This window comes from Triticum aestivum, chromosome 7D (genome assembly GCF_018294505.1).
Source record: "Triticum aestivum cultivar Chinese Spring chromosome 7D, IWGSC CS RefSeq v2.1, whole genome shotgun sequence".
Lineage (NCBI taxonomy): Eukaryota > Viridiplantae > Streptophyta > Magnoliopsida > Poales > Poaceae > Triticum > Triticum aestivum.
The window spans coordinates 522,686,936-522,707,453 of NC_057814.1; the positions used below are offsets into that span (position 1 = coordinate 522,686,936).

Sequence of the window (20,518 nt, forward strand, 5' to 3'; positions counted from 1 at the left end):
ATAGGGAATTGCGGGAGCATCATCTAGTGAGTAGCATTCCACTCCTGGCCACCCAAATCGATCGCCAGTGATCTCTTGTCAATTGAACCATAGATCCGGTGGCGGAGGTCGATGTAGCGGAAGAAGAAGGAAGAAACTCACCTATGCAAGTTTTTTAACACAATACTTGCCTATGAAAGTTCGCAAATCCCTGGATGCCCGTGACCTAAAGAGCCAAGAACGACTCCATCACCATTTCCCCTTCCGCCTCCACAACAACGAAGAGAGAAGGTAGAGAAAGCCTCAACTTAGGGCTTCCTCCAGGTACATCTTCTACATGCGCCTCCACCCTAGAGGACAACTAGAGAGGGAGGAGGGTATCCATCATCCTCCACTCGCTATCTCTGATGGAAAACACTTGTACAACATGACGACAAGTGCACCCAAGGCATCACCTACATCTAGCCCACTTTTACTATGTACAGGGAGAGCCTAGCATCCCCCCCCCCCTACAACATTTGGGGTTCGCATCCCACTGAACTACCACTTTCAAAAAAGTGACGGAAAACTACCAAAATTTTCTAATTTTGTGATTAAAAACTGCCACTTTCAAATAATGGTCAGCTTAGACGATTTAAGCACATTTATGACATGCGGGACCCATCCGTCAGGGTTGACATGGCGGGAAAGTCAGCCCGACGGAATTGGGTTTTCCGCCACGTCAGCCCCGGCGGATGGGTTCCGAATATCATAAATGTGTTTAAATCGTCTATACTGGCCATTATCTGAAAGTGGTAACTTTTAGTCACAAAATTAAAAAATTTAGTAGTTTTTGTCACTTATTTGAAAGTGGTAGTTCAGTCGGACCTCAAATGTGATAGTTTTCTGTCAATTACTCCGCTGAAGGGAGGTAGTACTTGATCCAAGCACGAAAGTATTTTGGAGCAGAGCAGAGCAGAGAGCCCTAACGCTTCTTGATCTATTATAAAGGACTCCCGACGGAAACAGGACAGTGTTTAGATGCATTGCTCTGTTCGTTACAATGATTCATAGATGATAGATGTACGAGCTAATCTCAGTGTCACATTGTGAGCTTGAGTGTAAAAATACATCAATCAATGCAGGGCCAGCTCCTGCGTACAGCAACGATGCTGGGCGTTGGCGGGAACATGCAGTCGCTAAACCATCTGCCACTCGCTCATATATTCCCATGGTCGACAGAAATGGGAATCAAGATCATATATTCCCATGGTCGCTAAACCATCTGCAACGATGCTTGTGTGCTGCGGTTTGTGCATTGCTCTGCTTCTTGGGTTGTGCCTGACAGAAACGCAGTGCCAAGGTTCACATAGTATGTATGAAGACAAATCTATATACGTTGCCGCCATGAAAAAAGCTGAAACCATAGTCCAAAGTGCCCATCCGGCTTCCTGGAATTCCATGAACGAGGAAGCTTCAGAGAAAGCGGTAGACGTAGGGGTGGAGCCTCCGGGAGAAAACGAACCACTGCGGGAAGTAGAAGGCCACCACAAAGCCCAGGACGAACCCGACAGCCGCCCCGACACTCGACCCGCCGCTGATTTGCTTTCCACTCCTCGCGGAGGCGGGGCAAAGACGATCCAACGGAGCGCCACAGAGCCCGTCGTTGCCGTTGCCGGCAAAGGACGCCGCCGGAAACCTCTGCAGAAAAGACGGGATAGGCCCGGACAACGAGTTGCCCGCGACACTCATCGAATCCAGATAAGGAAGCCTGAACAGCTCCAACGGGATCTCGCCGCTGAGCTGGTTGTGCCCAAGGTCAACGAGCTTCAGGAGATCCATCCTCCCCATGCCCGGCGGGATCGGACCCCAGAAGCCGTTGTACGAGAGGTTAAGGGACGTTATGAACGGGAGCTGCAGCGAGATGTCCGCCGGGACCGGTCCGGCGAAACTGTTGCTCGACAGGTCGAGGGCGCCGGCCGGTCATGCTCGCGCAGTCCCGCAGGCCCCGGGGAAAGGGGCCTTGGAGGCGCAGAGACAAGACCCTGTTCTGGTCGGCGGACCAGCACGTCACGCCGGTGAAGCCGCAGATGTAGCCCTTTGTGGCGTTGTCGAAATTCCACGAGGATGTCAGTTCGCCGCCGGGATCAACCACAGAGCGCAGGAAGCTCTTGAGGCAGCGGACGTCGGGCTCGTCGTCGGAGCTGGAGCCGGTGCCGGTGCCGGAGCACGACGGTGAGCAGGAGTTCAGGAGCAGCAGCAAGAGGAGGGATTTCTTCATAGCATAAGCCGTCATCAATCTCAGCGGCGCCTGCTCCAAGCTTCGTGTCAACAACGTAAAACAAACAAGGCAGCAGTTTACTCACCGGCGGCGGGTGGAGGTGCTTCAGAGAACTCACCGATGTACTACTACCAAGTAACTGATCCAAGAGTCGAGACAAATTGGGGAGTACAGTACAACGAGACCTGCAATAAATAGATGAATGATCACAGCTGGAGAATCCATTGGACTTGTCTTGTGTATGTTGTAGACCGTAGAACAATTGCATTGCCATATCGCACACGTCCGGGAGGAACTGAGACTGGTCTGGTCGTCCCCCGTCATCATCAGTCTCGGAAGAATCACGCACCAAGAGGCGGCAACTTCCTTGGCAAATGCCGTCGTCCTCGATGCTGAAACTAGGCTACAAATGACGGGGAAACATCATTCAATTTGAGAAATACACTACTAGATGTTTCTAAATCTGTACTCAGGGTTCAGCTTGATTGCCACATTTATCCAAACACGAAAGAAAGGAAATGAAACTCAGCACTTCTTGTTGATATAGATGCAGAGCAGCAACGCTTCTTGATATATTAAGGATGTTCGACAGGGAAACATGACAAGTGTTCATCAGATGTCTTGGTCCGTTCGTTGCAATCACGTATAGTAGTAGATGCTAGAGAACAACAAATCTCGGTGTTACATTGCGAGCTTGAGTGTAAAAATACATCAATCCATGCAGGGCCAGCCCCTGCGTGCAGCAACGACGCTTGACAGGAACATGCACTCGCTAAACCATCTCCAACTTGCAGTGCACTGCTTTGCTATCAGCATCCGGTGTACCTGACAGAAATGAGAAATGTGGTGCCGACTTCCGTCGTTGTTGCTGCACTAGGCATGCATCTTGGAGACCTTCTCGGATAGTCCGTCGACGGCCCCTTCCGTTTCCTCAGAGATCGCGTCGTCATACTGAACAATAATAGAAACAAAGAGTCAGTGCTTGAGTTCAACTTGCACCACCATCCTTTCTTATTCGTCGATAGTGCAGAGCTATGCCATGCCTAGTCGTTTGCAATAATCAACGAAGAATTCAGGTTGGACAGCACTAGTACCTCTGGCTGTTTATTCGGGTTGACAACGACGCACTTGGAAGCACTAATGCTCGCGCTCTTGAGGTAGGTCCGCGAGCTCAAGCTGGTAGGGCTCAGACCATTCTGGCCAACACCGGCTGCATCCTGTGACTTTTGAGGGCTCACTGTGCCATGGGCATCAGGCTCTGCACTCATCTCCTGATCACTAATATGCTGTTCATTATTACCGTCGTTTGATGCACCTACTCTCTGCCTGTTACACACAAGTCAATGCAGAACTCAGCACAAATAACCGATTAACCGTGATCAGGGTAAGAAGCTCGGCACTTCGGATTTCTGATGGCTGCGGTGTTATATGTACCTTGGTAGAGAAGCATGCTTTCTTTGCAGCGGGGAACCTCGTTCTCCTTTGCTGTAATGCTCCTCCAGGTGTGCAAACTGCCGTTTAAAGCGGTCAACACCACTGGAGCATCATAATAGCCCATATAAAGATATGTTAGCTCCGTATTTTATTAAGTCCGATAACTTGTATCAAAATTAAAGCAAGTCCGCGTTGCACACCTTGGATAGAGGAAGCTAATCTGGTCTCCACCTTTCATGTATTCCTCCAGCATCTGTGGATGGTACTCCAAAATCTGTTTGTTCTCATAACAAATAATCAATTATCGAGAGACATAAAATATATTATTAACACAAAATAGGGAACCCAAACTATGCCTCCTTACCTCTCGATAGATCAATTCCCTAACATCATCTTTTGTCACCTTTCGTCTCTCAAACTCAAACTCAAGTTTCGAAATTGGATGCCTTGAAGGCTCACGCTCCACATTGGCAAGAGATGCAAAATATGGGTCTGCTAAAGCCTGAAGAATTACGGACACGACAAAATTATAGCATATCAAGATACATATGTGTTTGTGAAACTGTTACACAAATGTAGAAGAGTTTACCTCTTCAGCTGAAGGCCGGTCTTTAGGGTCAAATGCAAGTAAACGACCCAGTAGGCGAACCGCCAATGGATCAGCATTAGGAAATTTCTGAGTCAAGGGTACAGGGTGTTTTTTTCGCATGCAACTTAAGTACCTCCTGGCCTTCTCATTTCGAATCTGCAATGGGCATAGACAGCTGTAAATTATTAATCCTGTAACCTAATGTACCATTGCAAAATTTGCAGCTGAAAGGCCAGCATATATCAAAAATATATAACTAGATGGAATCTGGGGAATTGCTCTAGCAGCCTACAATGCATTTTACTTAAGGGCGCAGCAGGAATGAGATGCATTGTTTCATCTTGTTAGTGAAACGAATCACGTTGAAGTACCTTGTGAGTGAATGAAGCAAAAATAAGGGACAGGGAACAAACATACCCGAGATAAGGTTTCTGATGATGGAGTTCCAAGAAGATCTGTTATTATATCTAACTGGTGTACGACATTCTTCCCAGGAAAGAGTGGCCGTCCAGTGAGAAGCTCAGCAAATATGCATCCAATACTCCAAATATCAATAGCAGGAGTGTACTGCACAAAAATGGGCTCTTATCAGAATGACGGGACGAATCTGACACTTGCAAAGAGAGTATACTAAGTCTCTACATGAATTTTACTAGTCTAATTTTCAACTGATTTAGTTAGTTTGCAGCTTGTTTTGACAGAAGAACTGGGCGTATGCACAATTACAATGAGAAATAACAACAAAAACTTGTTGTACTGTTTAATCCTTAATTTTGTATACTTTACTTAGTACAGGCTGTAGATTACAGAGTTTTTTAAGAAAAATAAAAATAGCAATAGGGATCTATAAATGTAACACAATAAATATATCATAAATATAAAGACAGCATCTGCACATATAGTGCTCCAAAAGCATTAATCTTGCTTGGATGAGACTTCATGAGTTCAGGAGTGAAGAACTCACTTTCGAGAAAAAGGAGCCACATAATTCAGGGGCTCTATACCACCTTGTTGCTACATAGTCCTTCACAAAGAAAAACAATGCAAAAAGTAAGAAATTATAGTAAAATGTGAATTATGACATACAATGACAAGCTCTTTACCGTCCAAAATATAGCTGAAGGAGCATCATTAAATGATACACGCGCAAGTCCAAAGTCACAAATTTTCAGTTTGCAGTCTGCGTTGGCCAGTATATTCTTGGGCTTCAGATCGCGATGAAATACATTAGCTGTCCAAGATAAACAGCAAAATATGTCAGAAATATGAACAGAAGTCCAATCACAATTTGGTAAATCAACTCAAAGATTGTGCTAATAAATGGGCTAGCAGATCCATGGAGATTAGCATTCATTGACTTACCTCCATGGATGTACTTGAGAGCGCGGAGAAGCTGGTAAAGGAAAAACTGGTAATGCTCCGCCGTGAGGTCATCATTAGCTCTGATGACCTGATGGAGATCCGACTCCATGAGCTCGAAAACAACATATATATCTTGGAACTCCCTCCGAGAAGGAGGGAGCATTATGTGCTTGATCTCCACCACGTCTGGATGACGTAGCAGCCGAAGGAGCTTGACCTCGCGGAGGATGCGCGTGGCATCCGAGACGTGCTCAAACACATCGTTGATCTTCTTAATCGCAACCCGCTCGCCGGTGCGGGTATCTATTGCAGCAGCAACTACTCCATAACTCCCCTTGCCAACAACTTCTTGGATTTGGTACTGGCTTGCCTCTCCATACTCTGTGAAGAATTCTTTCTCCATTATGTTCTACAAGACCAGAATTCACAAGAGCAAGTTAAAGCCAGTTACTCATGTATGGAACATTTTGGATTGAAGAAACTGAAGAAGGAATCCAGAATTATGTTGAAGTACTTAGTAGTGAAATAACCTAAGGTTACTTTAATAGTTGATCAGTAAAAGCAATTCGACAGGAAAGAAAATGTAATGCGTACACCTATAAGGTTATAAATACATTTGGTTATGGCTTATTATCTTCACCTAGAATTTATTTTGACCAAACATAATTTTTTTTTAACAATGTGGATCCTCAATGCATTAGACCGGTTCCAGTCCCCAGGTCGTTGGGCTCCTATAAGAAATCCTACACTACCACCACCAGAACACATAGCCCGAATCCCCAAAACGGAAAAAAGTCTAGGCCGGTAGGTGAAGGACTATTCTCAGTAATGAGCAATCAGGGAAATGGTCAGGTTTACTGAGAAACTAAGGAAGCAGCCACCATGGTGCAAGAGTGAGGTGGACATGAGCAGTTGAGCACGAGGTCCAGACCATGTCAACCTAACTGATCAGTGGCCGATTCAGTCGCTGTAGAACCAAGTGGACAAATTGGACATGAGGAGCCCCTCCGGATAAGTGCAATACGGATGCTGAAAGCAACCTTAGTAGTTGAAAATCAACAAAAAAGTGTGAAGAGAAGCCCAAAAGAACACCGGCTTTATGCAGCAGATGCTCAAGCTACGCATCTCTGAAGAAACAACATTCCGTTTTGCATTACATTTTCCCAGATCAGTCAAGCGGCAGGTCGATCGGTAACTCGATCACAAGCAGTAGCGCCTATGTCGTATCGATCCGAAGATATGAAATTGGATCGAAGAATCAAGCTCACCTGCCGTGTCAACTACTAGTAAAAGAAAGGAAAAGAAAATAAAAAGGAAAGGCAAGCTAGTATTGTACGGTAGTGGCGTATCGAAGCTAAGCAGGTGCCGCAAAGATCCGATCTTGGCTAAGAACTCGCCGTGACGACGAATCGAGGGTCACGAGAAATGGAGATAGCATCTGCCAGAAGCTCCCGACCCCCAAACTGAAGCATCGAGAATAAGCAGCAGAGAGCATCAGAATACTGACTGTTCTCACCTTCTTGTGGCTCTCGACGGGGAGCGGCATCTTGCGCTTGGGGACGCGGATGGAGCGGAGGCCCACGAGATCCAGGCCCTCGGCGGCCTCGACGTCGGAGGAGTCCTCGCCGGCGGAGGACTGGTTGGAACTGCCGAGCACGGAGCCGGAGGGCGTGCGGCGGTGGAACAAGCGGCGGAAGCCGTCGACGATGCCGTTCCCTCCCCCCATGTATCCCCTCCCTACCCCTGCGGCATTGGCTAGCTGCTAGCCGCCTCCTCCAGCCACAGCCCACAGCTCCTCCTCCTCCTCCTCGTCCTCTTGCCTCTCCCCCTCCCGCCGCCACTCAAGGCAGCTCACTCACTCTCTCCGCCGCGCTGTCCCCGGCGGTGTCGTCGGCGCTGAGGACGGACGGATTGGATGCGGGGCGCAAACGGCGGGGTCTGCTCTGCTCTTATACTGCCCGGCGCGATTTGGGGGCGGGGCGGAAGGAATTTTCTCTCCTTTTTCGGCCCTCGCCTCTGCGTTTTTTTGCCGTGCGGGTGACAGATACAAGCTGTCACAGCACACGCTCGCTCACACACGGTGTGTGTTGACGAAGGCAAACGAACCGCGCGGCGCGTACCCGGACTCGGAGGAGGGAAAGAGGATTGACCGGCTTGCCGTTGCCGGGAAGGATCGCGGGCGCCAGGGGTATGGATCAATGGATGGGTGGTGGTGCCGGAATTCCGGTACAGCTGTGGTCAGGTGCGCAAAGCATCGATCTTTCTGGGCGAGCCGGACACGCAGCCCCGGAGTCCACTGTCGTCTAGGGCGTAGGGGGCTGTCTGCTGGCCGTGGAAAATGTGGCGTGGGGGAGCCTCAAATGTACCGTCTTTGTTCGGCCGCCGGCGAGCACTGGTCGGCTCGGGCATCTTTGGGTCGCAGGGTTTTCACCAAGTTTTTTTTTAGGGGTATGGGTTTTCACCAAGTTAATCTGGAAAAAAAAAGGTTCTCATCAAGTTTAAGATTTGAATGCTTTAGTTTACGATTTATAAGAGTGATGTGGATAAAATGATTGGAATTACCGAGTTCAAACAGGATGCACCAATGTGCCCGCGGTTCCCTAGGAATCCCATACCAGTTTTCCTCTTCGATAAAACGCAAAAGCCTCGCGTTTTGATGTGTTTATGGAAAGAGCATACGACCCCTAAGATGGACAACACCCGGCGATTACAGTACTAAGCATAAGGCGACTATGGCGTGACCAAAACACACAAGCCTTGAGACGAACAACACCCGACGATTACAACCAAACGCCTCTGATCGCTGGGCACAAATTACCACAAGAATCGAGGGCGTTGGACCCCTCCCAGCCGTTACCTGGCCTCGACTTCGATCATATCGAGCGGGTGAACTAAGATGAGGTGTGTGTTGTCGAAGATAAGCGTGTTGCCATGCTTGCAGATTCACCATGTCACCAAGATTATAGCCAGTGACTCATTCACATTATTGTTCCTTTGAGAAATTCAATGCACTCTCTATCCCAGTCTCTCCCTTATCCCTTCATGTCCCTCTCTTTGTCTCTCTCTTCCTCAAAGTTTTCAAGTATTAATTTTCAGTGCACTATCAACTTCACTATATTAAATAGTATTGAGTTTTTCAGATTATCATATCGTGACTCGTCAATCCCATGTTTTCTTCTTCTTATTGTTTTTTAATTCTATTATGTAAATAAGCCCAAAGTTGAGGGCCAACCATTGGTTGGATCTTTGTGAGGGGTTGTTGTATCCCCAACCCGTCAATAATTTAAACACTGTATTTTATGTCTTGGTGTCTCATTAATTGGATTGTTCTGCTAGCGACTAACGACGTTTTTGTCGATAGCAAGATGATAGTGGTGACTTCTTCTTTTTTGAAAAGTGAACGACAGTGGGAGAGGCTCCCACTGACTTTTGTATTACTCACAAAGGATCAGTTACATAGCTGTTACAACAAGGGGATTTAAACGGTCCCCCGGCCGTGTGGTCTAGTGTAGCTACAGCACTAATGTCCCAAGTTTACAATGTAACTAGACAGGAAAGGATGAAAGTCCTCTCTGCAATTATGGATCAGTAGCTCTAAGAGATTTTTGAATCTAGCCAACCATGACCCGAATGAGTGTTGTATCCCTCTGAAATGTTGATTGTTTCTCTCCATCCATAAACTCCAAGCAGCCAACAGAAAAATGTCCATGAAGAGAGGCTGTCGCCAGGTCTCTCTGCCCCCATGCAGCAGTGCTATTCTACTGCCTCTGATCGGCCAGGTCAATCCAGCCTTACTCCAGCACTGTTGACTAAAGGGGCATAAGAAGAACAAGTGTTCAGCGGTTTCCTCGGGGGGGCTTTGACAGAACATGCAGGAATAATTGTTCCCCGTGACAGCAAAGTGTCTACGTTTAAGCATATTTCTGGTATTCAGTCGATCCACCAGAAGCAACCACCCAAACATTTTAAACTTGATCGGGCTCTTGGCCTTCCAAAGCCAGCGAAAAGCCTCATCAGCCACGATCTCCTTGTAACAATGATCATAGAATTTTTTCGAAGAGAAGCGCCCGAGCATGCATTCCCAGGTGTCATGGCGGCCATCGGCCACACACACCTGCATCGAGGCCTGCTGGATTTGTCTGACCTCCTCCCTTGCCTGGGTCGAGAGGGGTAAGCTAAAGATCGTGGCCGGATCAGTGGCAGTGAGAACCCTAGCAACGGAGTCATCCTCATTCAGGCAGAAGGAGAAAGCCTGCGGGTACACTTCCATGATTGGAGCGTCATCATCGCCTTCAAGCCAGACATCTTTCCAAAACAGAGAGCTAGAACCATCGCCTGGGATGACCCTGGTGATCCCACGAAAGACCCCATTGAGCTGCATTACATCTTTCCACCAGAAAGAACCAACAGTGTCAGTTGCATGAGGGATTTTGTTTCTGTAATACGCGCTCCAAATCAGCTCCACCCAGGGGACATCCTCATGGTTATAGAATTTGAACATATGCTTTAAGAGCAGGGCTACATTCTGTGTCCTGATATCAATTACACCAAGGCCACCACACCGCTTTGGACGGCAGACAAGTTCCCAGGCCGCAAGGGAGTTGTTTTTAACACCATCATCAGAAATTTTTTGCCCAGAGACAATAGCGGCGCAGTTTATCCAGATGTTCAACCACCTTCGGATGTAATTTGATTGTGCACATTACGTAGATCAACATCGACGTCACGATAGAATTAACCAAGGTCAGTTTTGCTCCCGACGACATCAGAGAAAGTGTTGTGGATGTCTTCCTCTCAACTGCGTGCACCATCGGCATAAGATCCAACACATTGGACCTCGTCGTCCCCATCGGGAGACCAAGGTAGGTGAAGGGTAGGGATCCAACAGAGCATCCAAACACCCCCGCCAACTCACTAGCACGCTGGTGATCAATGTTAATGGGGATAAGAGTTGATTTGTGAAAATTGATTTTTAGACCTACCGATGCAGCATAGTCTTCCAGAATAGATTTCATACGGGCAGCTTGGTCAGCACACGCCTGCATAACCAATATCGTGTCGTCAGCATATTGCACGACCGGGAAATTTCCAGAACTGTCCCGAGGGAGAGGAAGATCAATAAGGCCGCTGGCAAACGCATCATTAATCGCAGCTTGAAGGAGGTCCGCAGCAAGGACAAAGATAAGCGGTGAGAGAGGGTCACCCTGACGCACGCCACATCTGCATTGAAATTTCCGACCAGGGACTCCATTGAGGAGTACCGAAGAGACCCCAGAACCAAAAATCGTTTCCATCCAACCTAGCCACTTATCATCAAAACCCATATGCTTCATGATCTCAAGCATGGGAGCATGTTCAATCATGTCAAACGCCTTGGCGAAGTCAAGCTTGAGGAGGATTATCTCCCGCTCCGAGGCATGACATTGATGGATATATTCAAAGGTCCACGCCAAGCAATCTTGGATCGTCCTCCCCTTAATGAAGCCGTACTGGTTCTTGTGGATGATTTTAAGAATGACTTTCTGTAGCCGATTAGCCAGGATTTTTGTGATGATTTTCAGACAGCAGTTCAGTAAAGTGATTGGTCTGTAATCATTCGCAGTTTCTGGAGAAGAGATCTTAGGGATCAGAGTGATGTAGCCCTCACTAATGTTGGTGATATCAAGCCCCCCAGCTTGGAAATCATGGCACATTTTGTAGAAGTCAGTTTTGATGATCTGCCAGCAACTCTTAAGAAAACATCCATTGAAGCCATCAGGGCCAGGAGCCCTGTCACTGGGCATTTCCTTAATAACAGCGTCAATCTCCTCATTGGTGAAGGGTGCCGACAATTGGTCCAGCCCCTCAATCCTGCGGATGATTCTAGAGAGATCAAATCGCATATTAGTGGGTTTAGAAGAACCTAAACGCTCCTTATAGGTTTTATACAGCACCCCCTGTTTGCCAACATGGTCATTAATTTCCACATTATCCTGGCGAAGTGTAGCAATAGAGTTGTGCCTATATCTCTCAGTGGCCAGAGATTGGAAGAGCTTGGTGTTTTCATCTGCAAACCTGGAAAACCTGATCGTATATCTTTTCCTCCAATACTCATTCTGATACTTGAGCAACGTCTACAAATGGAGTTTTAAGATACGTCTAAAGTTTGACTCCTGAATAAAGAGAGATCTTTTGTCCTCAAGATTGTCCATCATAGCAAGTACCTCATTGCTGTTCTGTATCATTTTTTTCAGCTTCGAGATACCTCTACTCCATCTCTTGAGATCATATCTCAATGTTTTAAGTTTTTTACAAATGATAGCAGCAGAATTCTGAGCATGACAAGGCTTGGACCAGGAGGCAGCAACCACATCAGAGAAACCCTCGTGGTTGACCCAGAAATTCTCAAAGCGAAAAAGATTGGACTTGGGGATTTTAGATTCAATTGCTACCACACATGGGTATGATCAGAAACCGGTTTCCCCAACGGCAGGATCATCGTATTTGGAAAGGAGGTGGTCCAGCAGGTGGATGAGAAGAACCAATCCAGCTGTTCGAGCAGAGGATCATCCTGCATGTTGCTCCAGGTGTATGTTCTGCCCTTTACAGGGAGTTCCATCAAGGATTGCGCCCGAATGATTTCATTAAAGAGCAACATATCTGCAGCATCGCCACCCGGTTTGTTTCTGTTACTCGTAGAGCGAATGAAGTTGAAATCGCCCAGGATCAACCAGTTTTCATCATTAGGTATGTTTAGATCAAACAACCAATCGTAAAATCCACCCTACGCTGACCCGTGCAAGGCCCATAGACATTGATCAGCTTCCACGATTCACTGGATTGAGTAGCAACAAAAGAAACATCGACCGCAAATGAATCAACATACCAAGGCGTGCCCACAAACACAGAACTATTCCAGATAGTAATAAGGCCACCCGAAGCACCCACAGAAGGTGAAAACACAAACTTATCAAAGCGTTTGGGGCAGAAAGATTTAATAAACGCTAAATCAAAAGATTCACGCTTAGTTTCCTGGATACATAGCACAGAACAACCGCTAGTATCAATAGCATTCCTAAGAGCCAAAAGTTTTTTATCAGAATTGATGCCTCTGATATTCCACGACAGTACATTCCACGATTTATTCATTGGCAAGGGAGCGATCAGTCGCTGGCTCCAGAGGATGAGCGCTGGCCATCCAGGAGCTTCTCAGGAGATAGAGCTTCCTGCGCAATCCCGCAACGGCTGCCCATCTGTTGGAGTTCTTCAATCAAAGTAGGAGGTGGACATGCATCAGCAACAACCTGCACAGGAGCAGTAGCCAAAGAAACTACAGTGACAAACGAGGTTTCAAGGGGTTTCACCCTTGACTTGGAGCACTTGGTGTCAGTAGCCTGATTGATCTTAAAGCCATCATATTTGTTTGATCTTGTACTTCTTCTGACGGCAGTGGTGTCGAGCGGCACCAGAACATTACGAGACTGAGGTGCATTGTATAGAGAGGAGGAGGCAATCACCTGAAGAGCAGTACCTTGATCTGACAGTGAGGCTGACTGAAACTCTGCATCATCAGATACAAGCTGAGGGATTGCTTTGAGACCAGGAGAGCGGGCAGACAGCTCCCAATCAGCATCAGTTAGCTCAGACCCGATATCACAAGACTCCTGCAGCAAAGAAATGGGGACGACAGCAGCACCCAACTGAAAGGTTGAACCGAAAATAACTGACAGAATATCAAACTCTGGGACAACACCTTCAAGCCAGGCCGCAGCTATAACATTCAGTTGGTTTTGGATGACCCTGAATGGATTCAGAGGTAGCATAACTGATGCAGGTTGCTCAAAAGTGAGTGCAGGCGTATATATGCGTTTAAGCATCCCCCCAATCCAAAACAGAAGCTCACGGTCGACAGCCACAAATAAATTGACAGAATCTCCACCCGCTCTGACGAACGCGAGACGTGCAGCAGGGTTCCCAAGAACAAAACTATCTGCCAGCGCTTCCACAGCCTGAAACTCAGCATCAGAAGACCAAACATCAGATAGATTGTCCTGAATATTGTGCTCCGGGTCCACACCATCCATCAAAGACGGCCCATCATATTGGAAGAATTTTCTGAAACTGAATCCTGTGTATGGTGGAGGAACCACAGGCCACATGCGCCATCCATTCTCCTGAATGTGTTCCTGTTCAGGTTCCGGGGCATTCCAAGCAGCTTCATTCAGAGCATCTTGCGCGTTCATCTCATCAATTCTTGCCTGCTGCATGAGGGTGTAGTATGGAAGCTCATATGGGTGGGGTGAAGCATTCAGAAGGGGAGGAACATCCTCATTACCAATGAGATTGGGGATTGTATTTCTGCCATTGAGCACATACACTGGAACTGACCAAGAACGAGCAAGACCCGGCAACAATCCAACTCTCGTGACCAAGAGACTATGAGGTACCTCAACAACATCCTTAATATGACACTGAAACCAGGACTTGAGCTTTGTTATGACCCGGACGCGGCCAGACAAGAAGTTTTCCAAAATTAGAAACGGCCTTATGGATATAGTGCTCCGTCTGATAATCCATAGGAAAAGCAAGAAACATGACCCAAACCTCATATTCGAAAGCAGGCATGCGCATATTTATACTTTCATCATGAGGAACTAAGGAAAAAGTGGAATCATCAGTCAGGGCGTGAGGCCCCTCTCTAATCGCAGCATCTCTACTCTCCATATCCGCAAAAACCACACAACCTATGCCCAGCGGGTAAATGAAATCATCCACCAAATCATACTCTAAATCCACAGTGATAATGCGGCAGACCTCGGCAAGCCATAACTCCTTTTGATGATAAGGGACTGGAGGATCGACGGAGACAATGGCGTACCTATCGTGGTTGAGGGGAGGATCATCCACCACCATGACATGGCGTTGAACTCGATGGGAAGGGCCCCGATCAAAGGTCGATCCGTCCGGAGCGAAGGAGAACGGGCGCACCGGGAAGTTTGCCATAGCTCGAGATGTCGGAGAGTGTGCAGCCGCCGGGGGAGAGGTCGCCGGTGGAAGGCGGAGCGGTAGCTGGTGCGGAGGCGATGGCAATGAAAGTGGAGGTGGCAAGCTCGAGGAAGGCGTCCGCTCACCCGATTGGGGTTTTTGGCAGGCGGAATTGACTACACCCTGACCAGGAAGGCGTATCGTCAAGCAATGGGAGGTGGCCCCGTCCGAGAGGCGTGGGATTTTCTGTTTCTGTTTCCAAACCCAGCCTGCACGCGTATCCCGAATAGCGCGGGCCATACCAACAACCATAGAGTTACCAACTACAGACTTATCCGATTCACCCCGAGGAAAGATCCTCTCAGATTGTGTTGCCTGCGGTGATTTTTGTATCCAAGCCCAATGCGGTATAGCTTTGCAGTAACTGGGCTTACGGGCCTCATGACCCAGACGGTGACAAAGGGAACATCGACAAAGCCTAGGGCATAACTTAACTGTGTGATCAGTCGCGGAACAAGCATTGCAGAGAGAAGCAGTAGGAGCCGGGCCCACCTTGCATGGCACATGCTTGTGAGAGTTTGTACGTGAAGAGAAACAGGGACAATCCCCAGAGACATCCCCACAGCATTGACAAAAGATCCCAGTACAAGTCTCTGCAACATGTCCAAGTCTATCACAAATGGAACAATGTTTGAGCCGTTTATAAATATAATCCTTGGTTGGGACCGACGTAATTTGCACCATTAGCTTGACACTATCATTATCATATCCAGCCTGCCAACCATCCAGGATAGAATACAGAGTATTATCGGGAATGGAATCCCATAAACCTTTAGTGAACAACTCTCCTCGAAAAGAAGGTAACGTGGCCGGAATATCGGAGGAGATAGGTAAAGATATGGTCCCAATCCGAAAATTATCCTTAGAAACCGGAGCCAAAAAACTGCCAAAAGAAATCTCCGCAGGAGGCTCACCGGAATGTAAGTCCGTCGGCGGCGAGATCAAAACCAATTTCTGAAAAACTGGTACCGAAGCAAGATCCATAGGCACATTATGATGTGAAGATAACCACTTAGATCTAATGGCCGGACCCGGGGAAGAAGCCAGACCATTAAGCTCAGTATCCGCATACCAAGATTGGATCCGGGGCTGAGAGACCACTCCACGATGCAAATGAAAGTGGCAGATAAAGTCCGGCCAGATACGGTCTCGTAAGCCAAAGATGAAATGACCCACACGATTTGATGCCACCGAGAACCGAAAATGACGAACACCCAAACGTATAACATTGAACCCATCACTGATCCCGCCAATACAAGATTGGAGAGCCAAACCAACAGACTCCACCGAGAGGGGAAAGGAAGCCGAGGAGAAAGAAACCTCAAGAAAGAACTCCTTGAAGCCGGGGTTGAGGACGTAGTGAACCGTAGATCCAAACCGTGCACGCACCTGTGCCTCGACCTTAAGGCCGGGGGAGAAGTCCCAATGGAGGAGGCCATCCATAGGGGTCACCGGAGGGAGATCGTAGGGTTAAGCCCTAGGATCGCCATGGGAGTCGCCACGGGGTGGGAGGTGGGAGGTGGGAGTCGCCATCCTGAGCACAGCTCTCCTTCCCACTTTGTAGTGGTGACTTCTTCAACCCTAAAGTTTTGTGACTCTAGTCTATGGACAAAAGAGATGTAGAGAGACATGCTGTCTGTTATCTAGCTTTTTCTGTAATGTGCATAATTGAGAGAACTGGGAGAGAGAATAAGCCAACTCTCGGCGGACCAAAATACAATAGACGGAACACACACAAAGGCATGAATGGTCAAGAAAATGCATGAGTGTGTCTCGATGTATTTCATAGACAAAAGAATATGTACAAGACCAAAAAGGCCTTGAAAAAGGTTACAAGAGACCACGAGGGGGGAAACGTGTAATCGTGAAGCCCTAGCCCAGTCATGTGCCTCAGACTTGACAAAATGCACACAACGAGCAACACCCAGGGTGACGCCTATCGAAGATTGCGGTGATCCGCTCCTTCAAGATGGACCAAACCATGAGCATGATCGGGATAGAAGAACCCTTGTGCGTCTTCGCCGCAATGGCGCAGATGCTGGTCGTCCAACTTGTGGAAAGCTATTATTGATGGCCACGGGCGTGTTGTGGATCTAACCCAGGAAAGAACCACGTGCCAAGTGTATTAGCGAAGACGCGGTCCACCAAGAGGTGTTGCATGGCCTTACAAGACTAATAGCTAGACATAGTGTCTCAGGTGCGGGAGACCTTGTTGTGCCAACCAATTGGTGGGCAAGCAACGACCATGGCAGGCCAATCAGACATGTAACTTTACCTTAAAATGTCATTTCTTCGTCATACGGAGGGTGGGGGTGGGGGTAAATGGAGAAGCCAACTATACAAACTTAGGTGCAAGTTGAAATAGGAAGTGATGTCCATCGGCTAATGCAAGGAGACCCCGATGGCGCACGAGAGATGGACCCGATGAATGAGAAGATGCCGCATCAACTAAGGATCCGCCTTGATTTTGATAGGACGCAGATCCGACGATCCAATTCAAGTGGCGAAAAATTGAAGCCCGAGTCACAAAAGGAGGAACCATACCGATGCGATCGAGACCGGGAACACCAGATCTAACAGCGAAGACACTCACTTGTGTCGACACCAATTTTAAAAGTAAGCGATGTATCTATGAAAGACGTGGGCACCACCAAGACCGGCAAAAACGCGATAGAGGACGTGTAACTAGGGAGGTATCTTAAAAGAGAAGAGAACATGATAACCCAATAAAAACTGACTATATGTATGTGTTTTTTTTTTGCGGGAATTATGAGTATGTTGGTATATACTCCTTCCCTTCACAAATGCAGAGACGTTTTGGCAGTTTTGGGGTGTAGTTACACTTTTCCATATGCTTGGCGTATGGTTACACTTTTGCCAAACTTGGCCACTAGTGCGGTAGATTTATAAGGCTAGACAGGCTAGTGTTTGTTTCACTTACACTATTGTTGTACATCACACTTTCTGAGCAGCACGCTGTGCCTACCAAACTTTACCTATTTGTGTTGAACAGTTTCTCCCCGCGCACATGTCCTGTGAAGTACATCGACAACCAAACATGTGCGACTGCCAAGTGAAGTTGATTCAGTCATCTACTTTGCCTGTCACGTCAGAGCACAAACAACGGCTAATCAAACTGATCAAAAAGATTATAAGTCACGTCTGAGGGCCCATGACTTAGGCGAGTTATATACCCAGACTTGTCTAGGGACTCTGTTGGCTATGGAGAATATGGCGTGGAGGAACTAAAAGTGTACCGTGTTTGTTAGGACACCGCCATGCACTACTTTGCTCGGGCATATTTAGATCACAGGGCATTCATCAAGTTTAAAACTTAAATTGTTATGTTGACAAAAGAAAAAGGATTGCAAGAGTTATTTGGATAACATGTTTGAGATTAGCAAGTTCATGTACAATGTCCGCAAAACAAAAATCATAAGAGTGCATTGGCGTGCCTTTTTAACATGTTTATTCTTTTTTAAGAATTCAATGCGTCTTTTGGGTAAAAAAAGAGAGAAGTGAATTCAATGTGCGCTCCTTTTAACACACACATACACACACTCCGTCCCACATAGTGCCCATGGTCCTTCTTCCTATTTCTCTCATTCACGGTCTCTTTAAATCCCTCTTCTGCAGGTTATCATGAAATGGTACGTTTATGGTCGTCTCTACAACGTGTGGAGAATCAAGGCATGTTTACGGAGGTGTGTACACGATTGAAGGCCACGGCGAGGGATACTTTTACCCGACATAGATGACAGCATGATCTTCGGATTGGCCCTCCTACGTCTTAGGCGTTATACAGTTTCCGCAAGACCGCCTTTTTCTGTTATTTTAGAATGTCAACTTGGTTATGTCAACGTCGTGGCCTTCAATCGTGGCCTTCAACCTTGTGTTTTCTCATATTGACCTTCGTAAATTCTATAGTGCAATGAAGCCAAAGCTAAGGATCTACCATTGGCTCGATGTTAGAAGGGTGGGTGGTTATATCCCCAATCCACCAGGGATCAAATCCAGATTTGACTCTTCGACATCTCATTGATGCAAATTATTAACTTGCTGGGGAAAGAGGCCCGGACCGTAAAAGGTGATAGATGATAGATGCACGCCGACCTCATGATATATGATCATAAACACAAGATCCATGAGAGAAGGCGCTCGCTAGTCGTCATTGTTGCTAAAGCAAGTTTCATATTGAGGAAAGACATGCACACCGACCGCTAAGAGCCTAAGATTAGCAAAAACACGAAAGAGGAGGTATCTTAAAAGAGAAGCCAACCCGCTATGTACAATATCATGGAGTACAAAAAGAAATGACAAGGGTATTTTCTTTTCATAGTTACACTTTGGTAGAGAATTTGTAACAATCAGGTGCCGGACCACATAGTGTTCAGGCCGCACGATTGCCTTGTTCCACCCATCCCATCTCCCATGTCTTTTTTCTTTTGACTTTTAAATTTGAATCTATTATATCTTTCGAATCGAAAGTCCAATTGGTCTTTCGTTTGCATATCGTGTTCCTTGCGATGAGGGTTTTGAAATAAGACCAGTTTTGAATAAGTTATGACAATTTTATAAAAAAAATCACAAAGTTTCAACTATTAAAACTTGAAATTTCAGTTCAAAAGATAGAATAGATTCAAATTCGAGAGTGAAAAGAAAAAAAACATGGGGGTGGGACAGGTGGAGCTGTCAAAAACCTGATGCATGGACCCACGAACAAATATTATGGACTAATCACATAATCGCAAAGCAATCATATGGCCAACCGAGTGAGAGCCCCCGCACCTCCGTGAAGTTTTCGTTACACTTTGCTAAACTTTGCCACAAGTAGCTCTACATGGCTAGTGTTTGTTTCACTTACATAATTGTGCCACCTTACACATTTTTTGAGACTGAACCGGTCCTGAAATAAATTCACGATAAATACGAGCTTCAGGACTTGAACCCTCATGGATTGGGATACCACTGTTTTTCTTACCATTCAATCACAGATTGGTTCGTGTAGTTGAATAAAGATATTAGTACAAGTCACGTCGAAGGGCCCATCACGTACCAATGCTAAATTTCTCCTTTACTTTGATTTGAGAACCATACCAAGTCATAGATTTCTTATTTTTTTCTAGATAGATAGGTAAATAAATACTCGCGACTTGTACCATTTGCCCAACACTCGATCGAGAAGCGGCCCATGCGCACGGTCAAACGCTGCACATGATCGGCTTGAGTACATGGCGACAACCTGGTTCGAGTATTTTCGTTTTGTTTTCTGACATGTTGACGTGTATGCATTGGCTGGAGTAGATTAATCAACCGCTGGTCGATGAGCTCCAGCCCGGATCGCAGCTCTAAACAAAAGAAATTAGTACAGACCTGTACGGGCTGTACAGAGGGATGTCACTGAGTGTTGGTGTTTGTTCTTTCAGTATGTTCTGTTCTGCACAGGAGATCATCACCTATCTACTGATGGCATCTATCTATGTCTAAGTCGATTGCGATTTGATTAAGTGTTCGGAAAAATGTAATTTATATTCGATGGAAAATGCAATATGCAGGTTTTCCTTCCAATTCTACTTTTCTGAAAGAAGTGCAAGCTGTACTTTTCTAAAAAATCATTAATATGGTTAAGAAAACCTAAACCGATCTGGAATCAGCAAAACCATTGCAGCAAACGGCTTGAGGATTGAGACCCACTTATAACACCAAGCTTAAATCAAGCTAAAATCTATTAGAGGACTAGAGCGTGCATGTTTGGTTTGATGATTGAGTTACCAATTTCTTTGGCATGCCAACCAAATATCCCTCACAGTTGGTTCGATGCAAAAAGTTGGCACACTAAGCTTTTACCTTGTTTCATTATCAAATCATTT

General features: G+C 46.6%; 2 protein-coding genes across 2 annotated transcripts; both read right to left on the minus strand.

Annotated features, from left to right (window-relative positions):
• Nucleotides 1-938: 938 nt before the first annotated feature.
• Nucleotides 939-2,583, minus strand: LOC123171045 (uncharacterized). The gene is made up of 2 exons (XM_044588711.1): nt 2,358-2,583; nt 939-2,269 (listed from the first exon to the last, which is right to left on the minus strand). Exons 1-2 carry the CDS (start codon nt 2,511-2,513, stop codon nt 1,850-1,852), a joined length of 576 nt encoding a protein of 191 aa, XP_044444646.1. The 5' UTR covers nt 2,514-2,583; the 3' UTR covers nt 939-1,849.
• A 200-nt stretch (nt 2,584-2,783) lies between these two features.
• LOC123171044 (mitogen-activated protein kinase 12) lies at nt 2,784-7,893 on the minus strand. The gene is made up of 11 exons (XM_044588710.1): nt 7,141-7,893; nt 5,625-6,033; nt 5,366-5,493; nt 5,227-5,286; nt 4,680-4,829; nt 4,263-4,418; nt 4,038-4,175; nt 3,874-3,947; nt 3,674-3,775; nt 3,334-3,565; nt 2,784-3,190 (listed from the first exon to the last, which is right to left on the minus strand). The coding sequence occupies exons 1-11, from the start codon at nt 7,348-7,350 to the stop codon at nt 3,113-3,115; spliced, it is 1,737 nt and encodes a 578-aa protein (XP_044444645.1). The 5' UTR covers nt 7,351-7,893; the 3' UTR covers nt 2,784-3,112.
• Between the last annotated feature and the right edge of the window lie 12,625 nt (nt 7,894-20,518).

Coding starts and splice junctions, on each gene's coding strand:
- LOC123171044 (XM_044588710.1), bottom strand. CDS start 7,350: ATGGGGGGAGGGAACGGCATCGTCGACGGCTTCCGCCGCTTGTTCCAC. Junction 4,830..5,226: donor GTGGCTCCTTTTTCTCGAAA/GTGAGTTCTTCA, acceptor ATTTTTGTGCAG/TACACTCCTGCTATTGATAT. Junction 3,566..3,673: donor AAGCATGCTTCTCTACCAAG/GTACATATAACA, acceptor TGTGTGTAACAG/GCAGAGAGTAGGTGCATCAA.
- LOC123171045 (XM_044588711.1), bottom strand. CDS start 2,513: ATGGCAATGCAATTGTTCTACGGTCTACAACATACACAAGACAAGTCC. Junction 2,270..2,357: donor TACTTGGTAGTAGTACATCG/GTGAGTTCTCTG, acceptor AGCTTGGAGCAG/GCGCCGCTGAGATTGATGAC.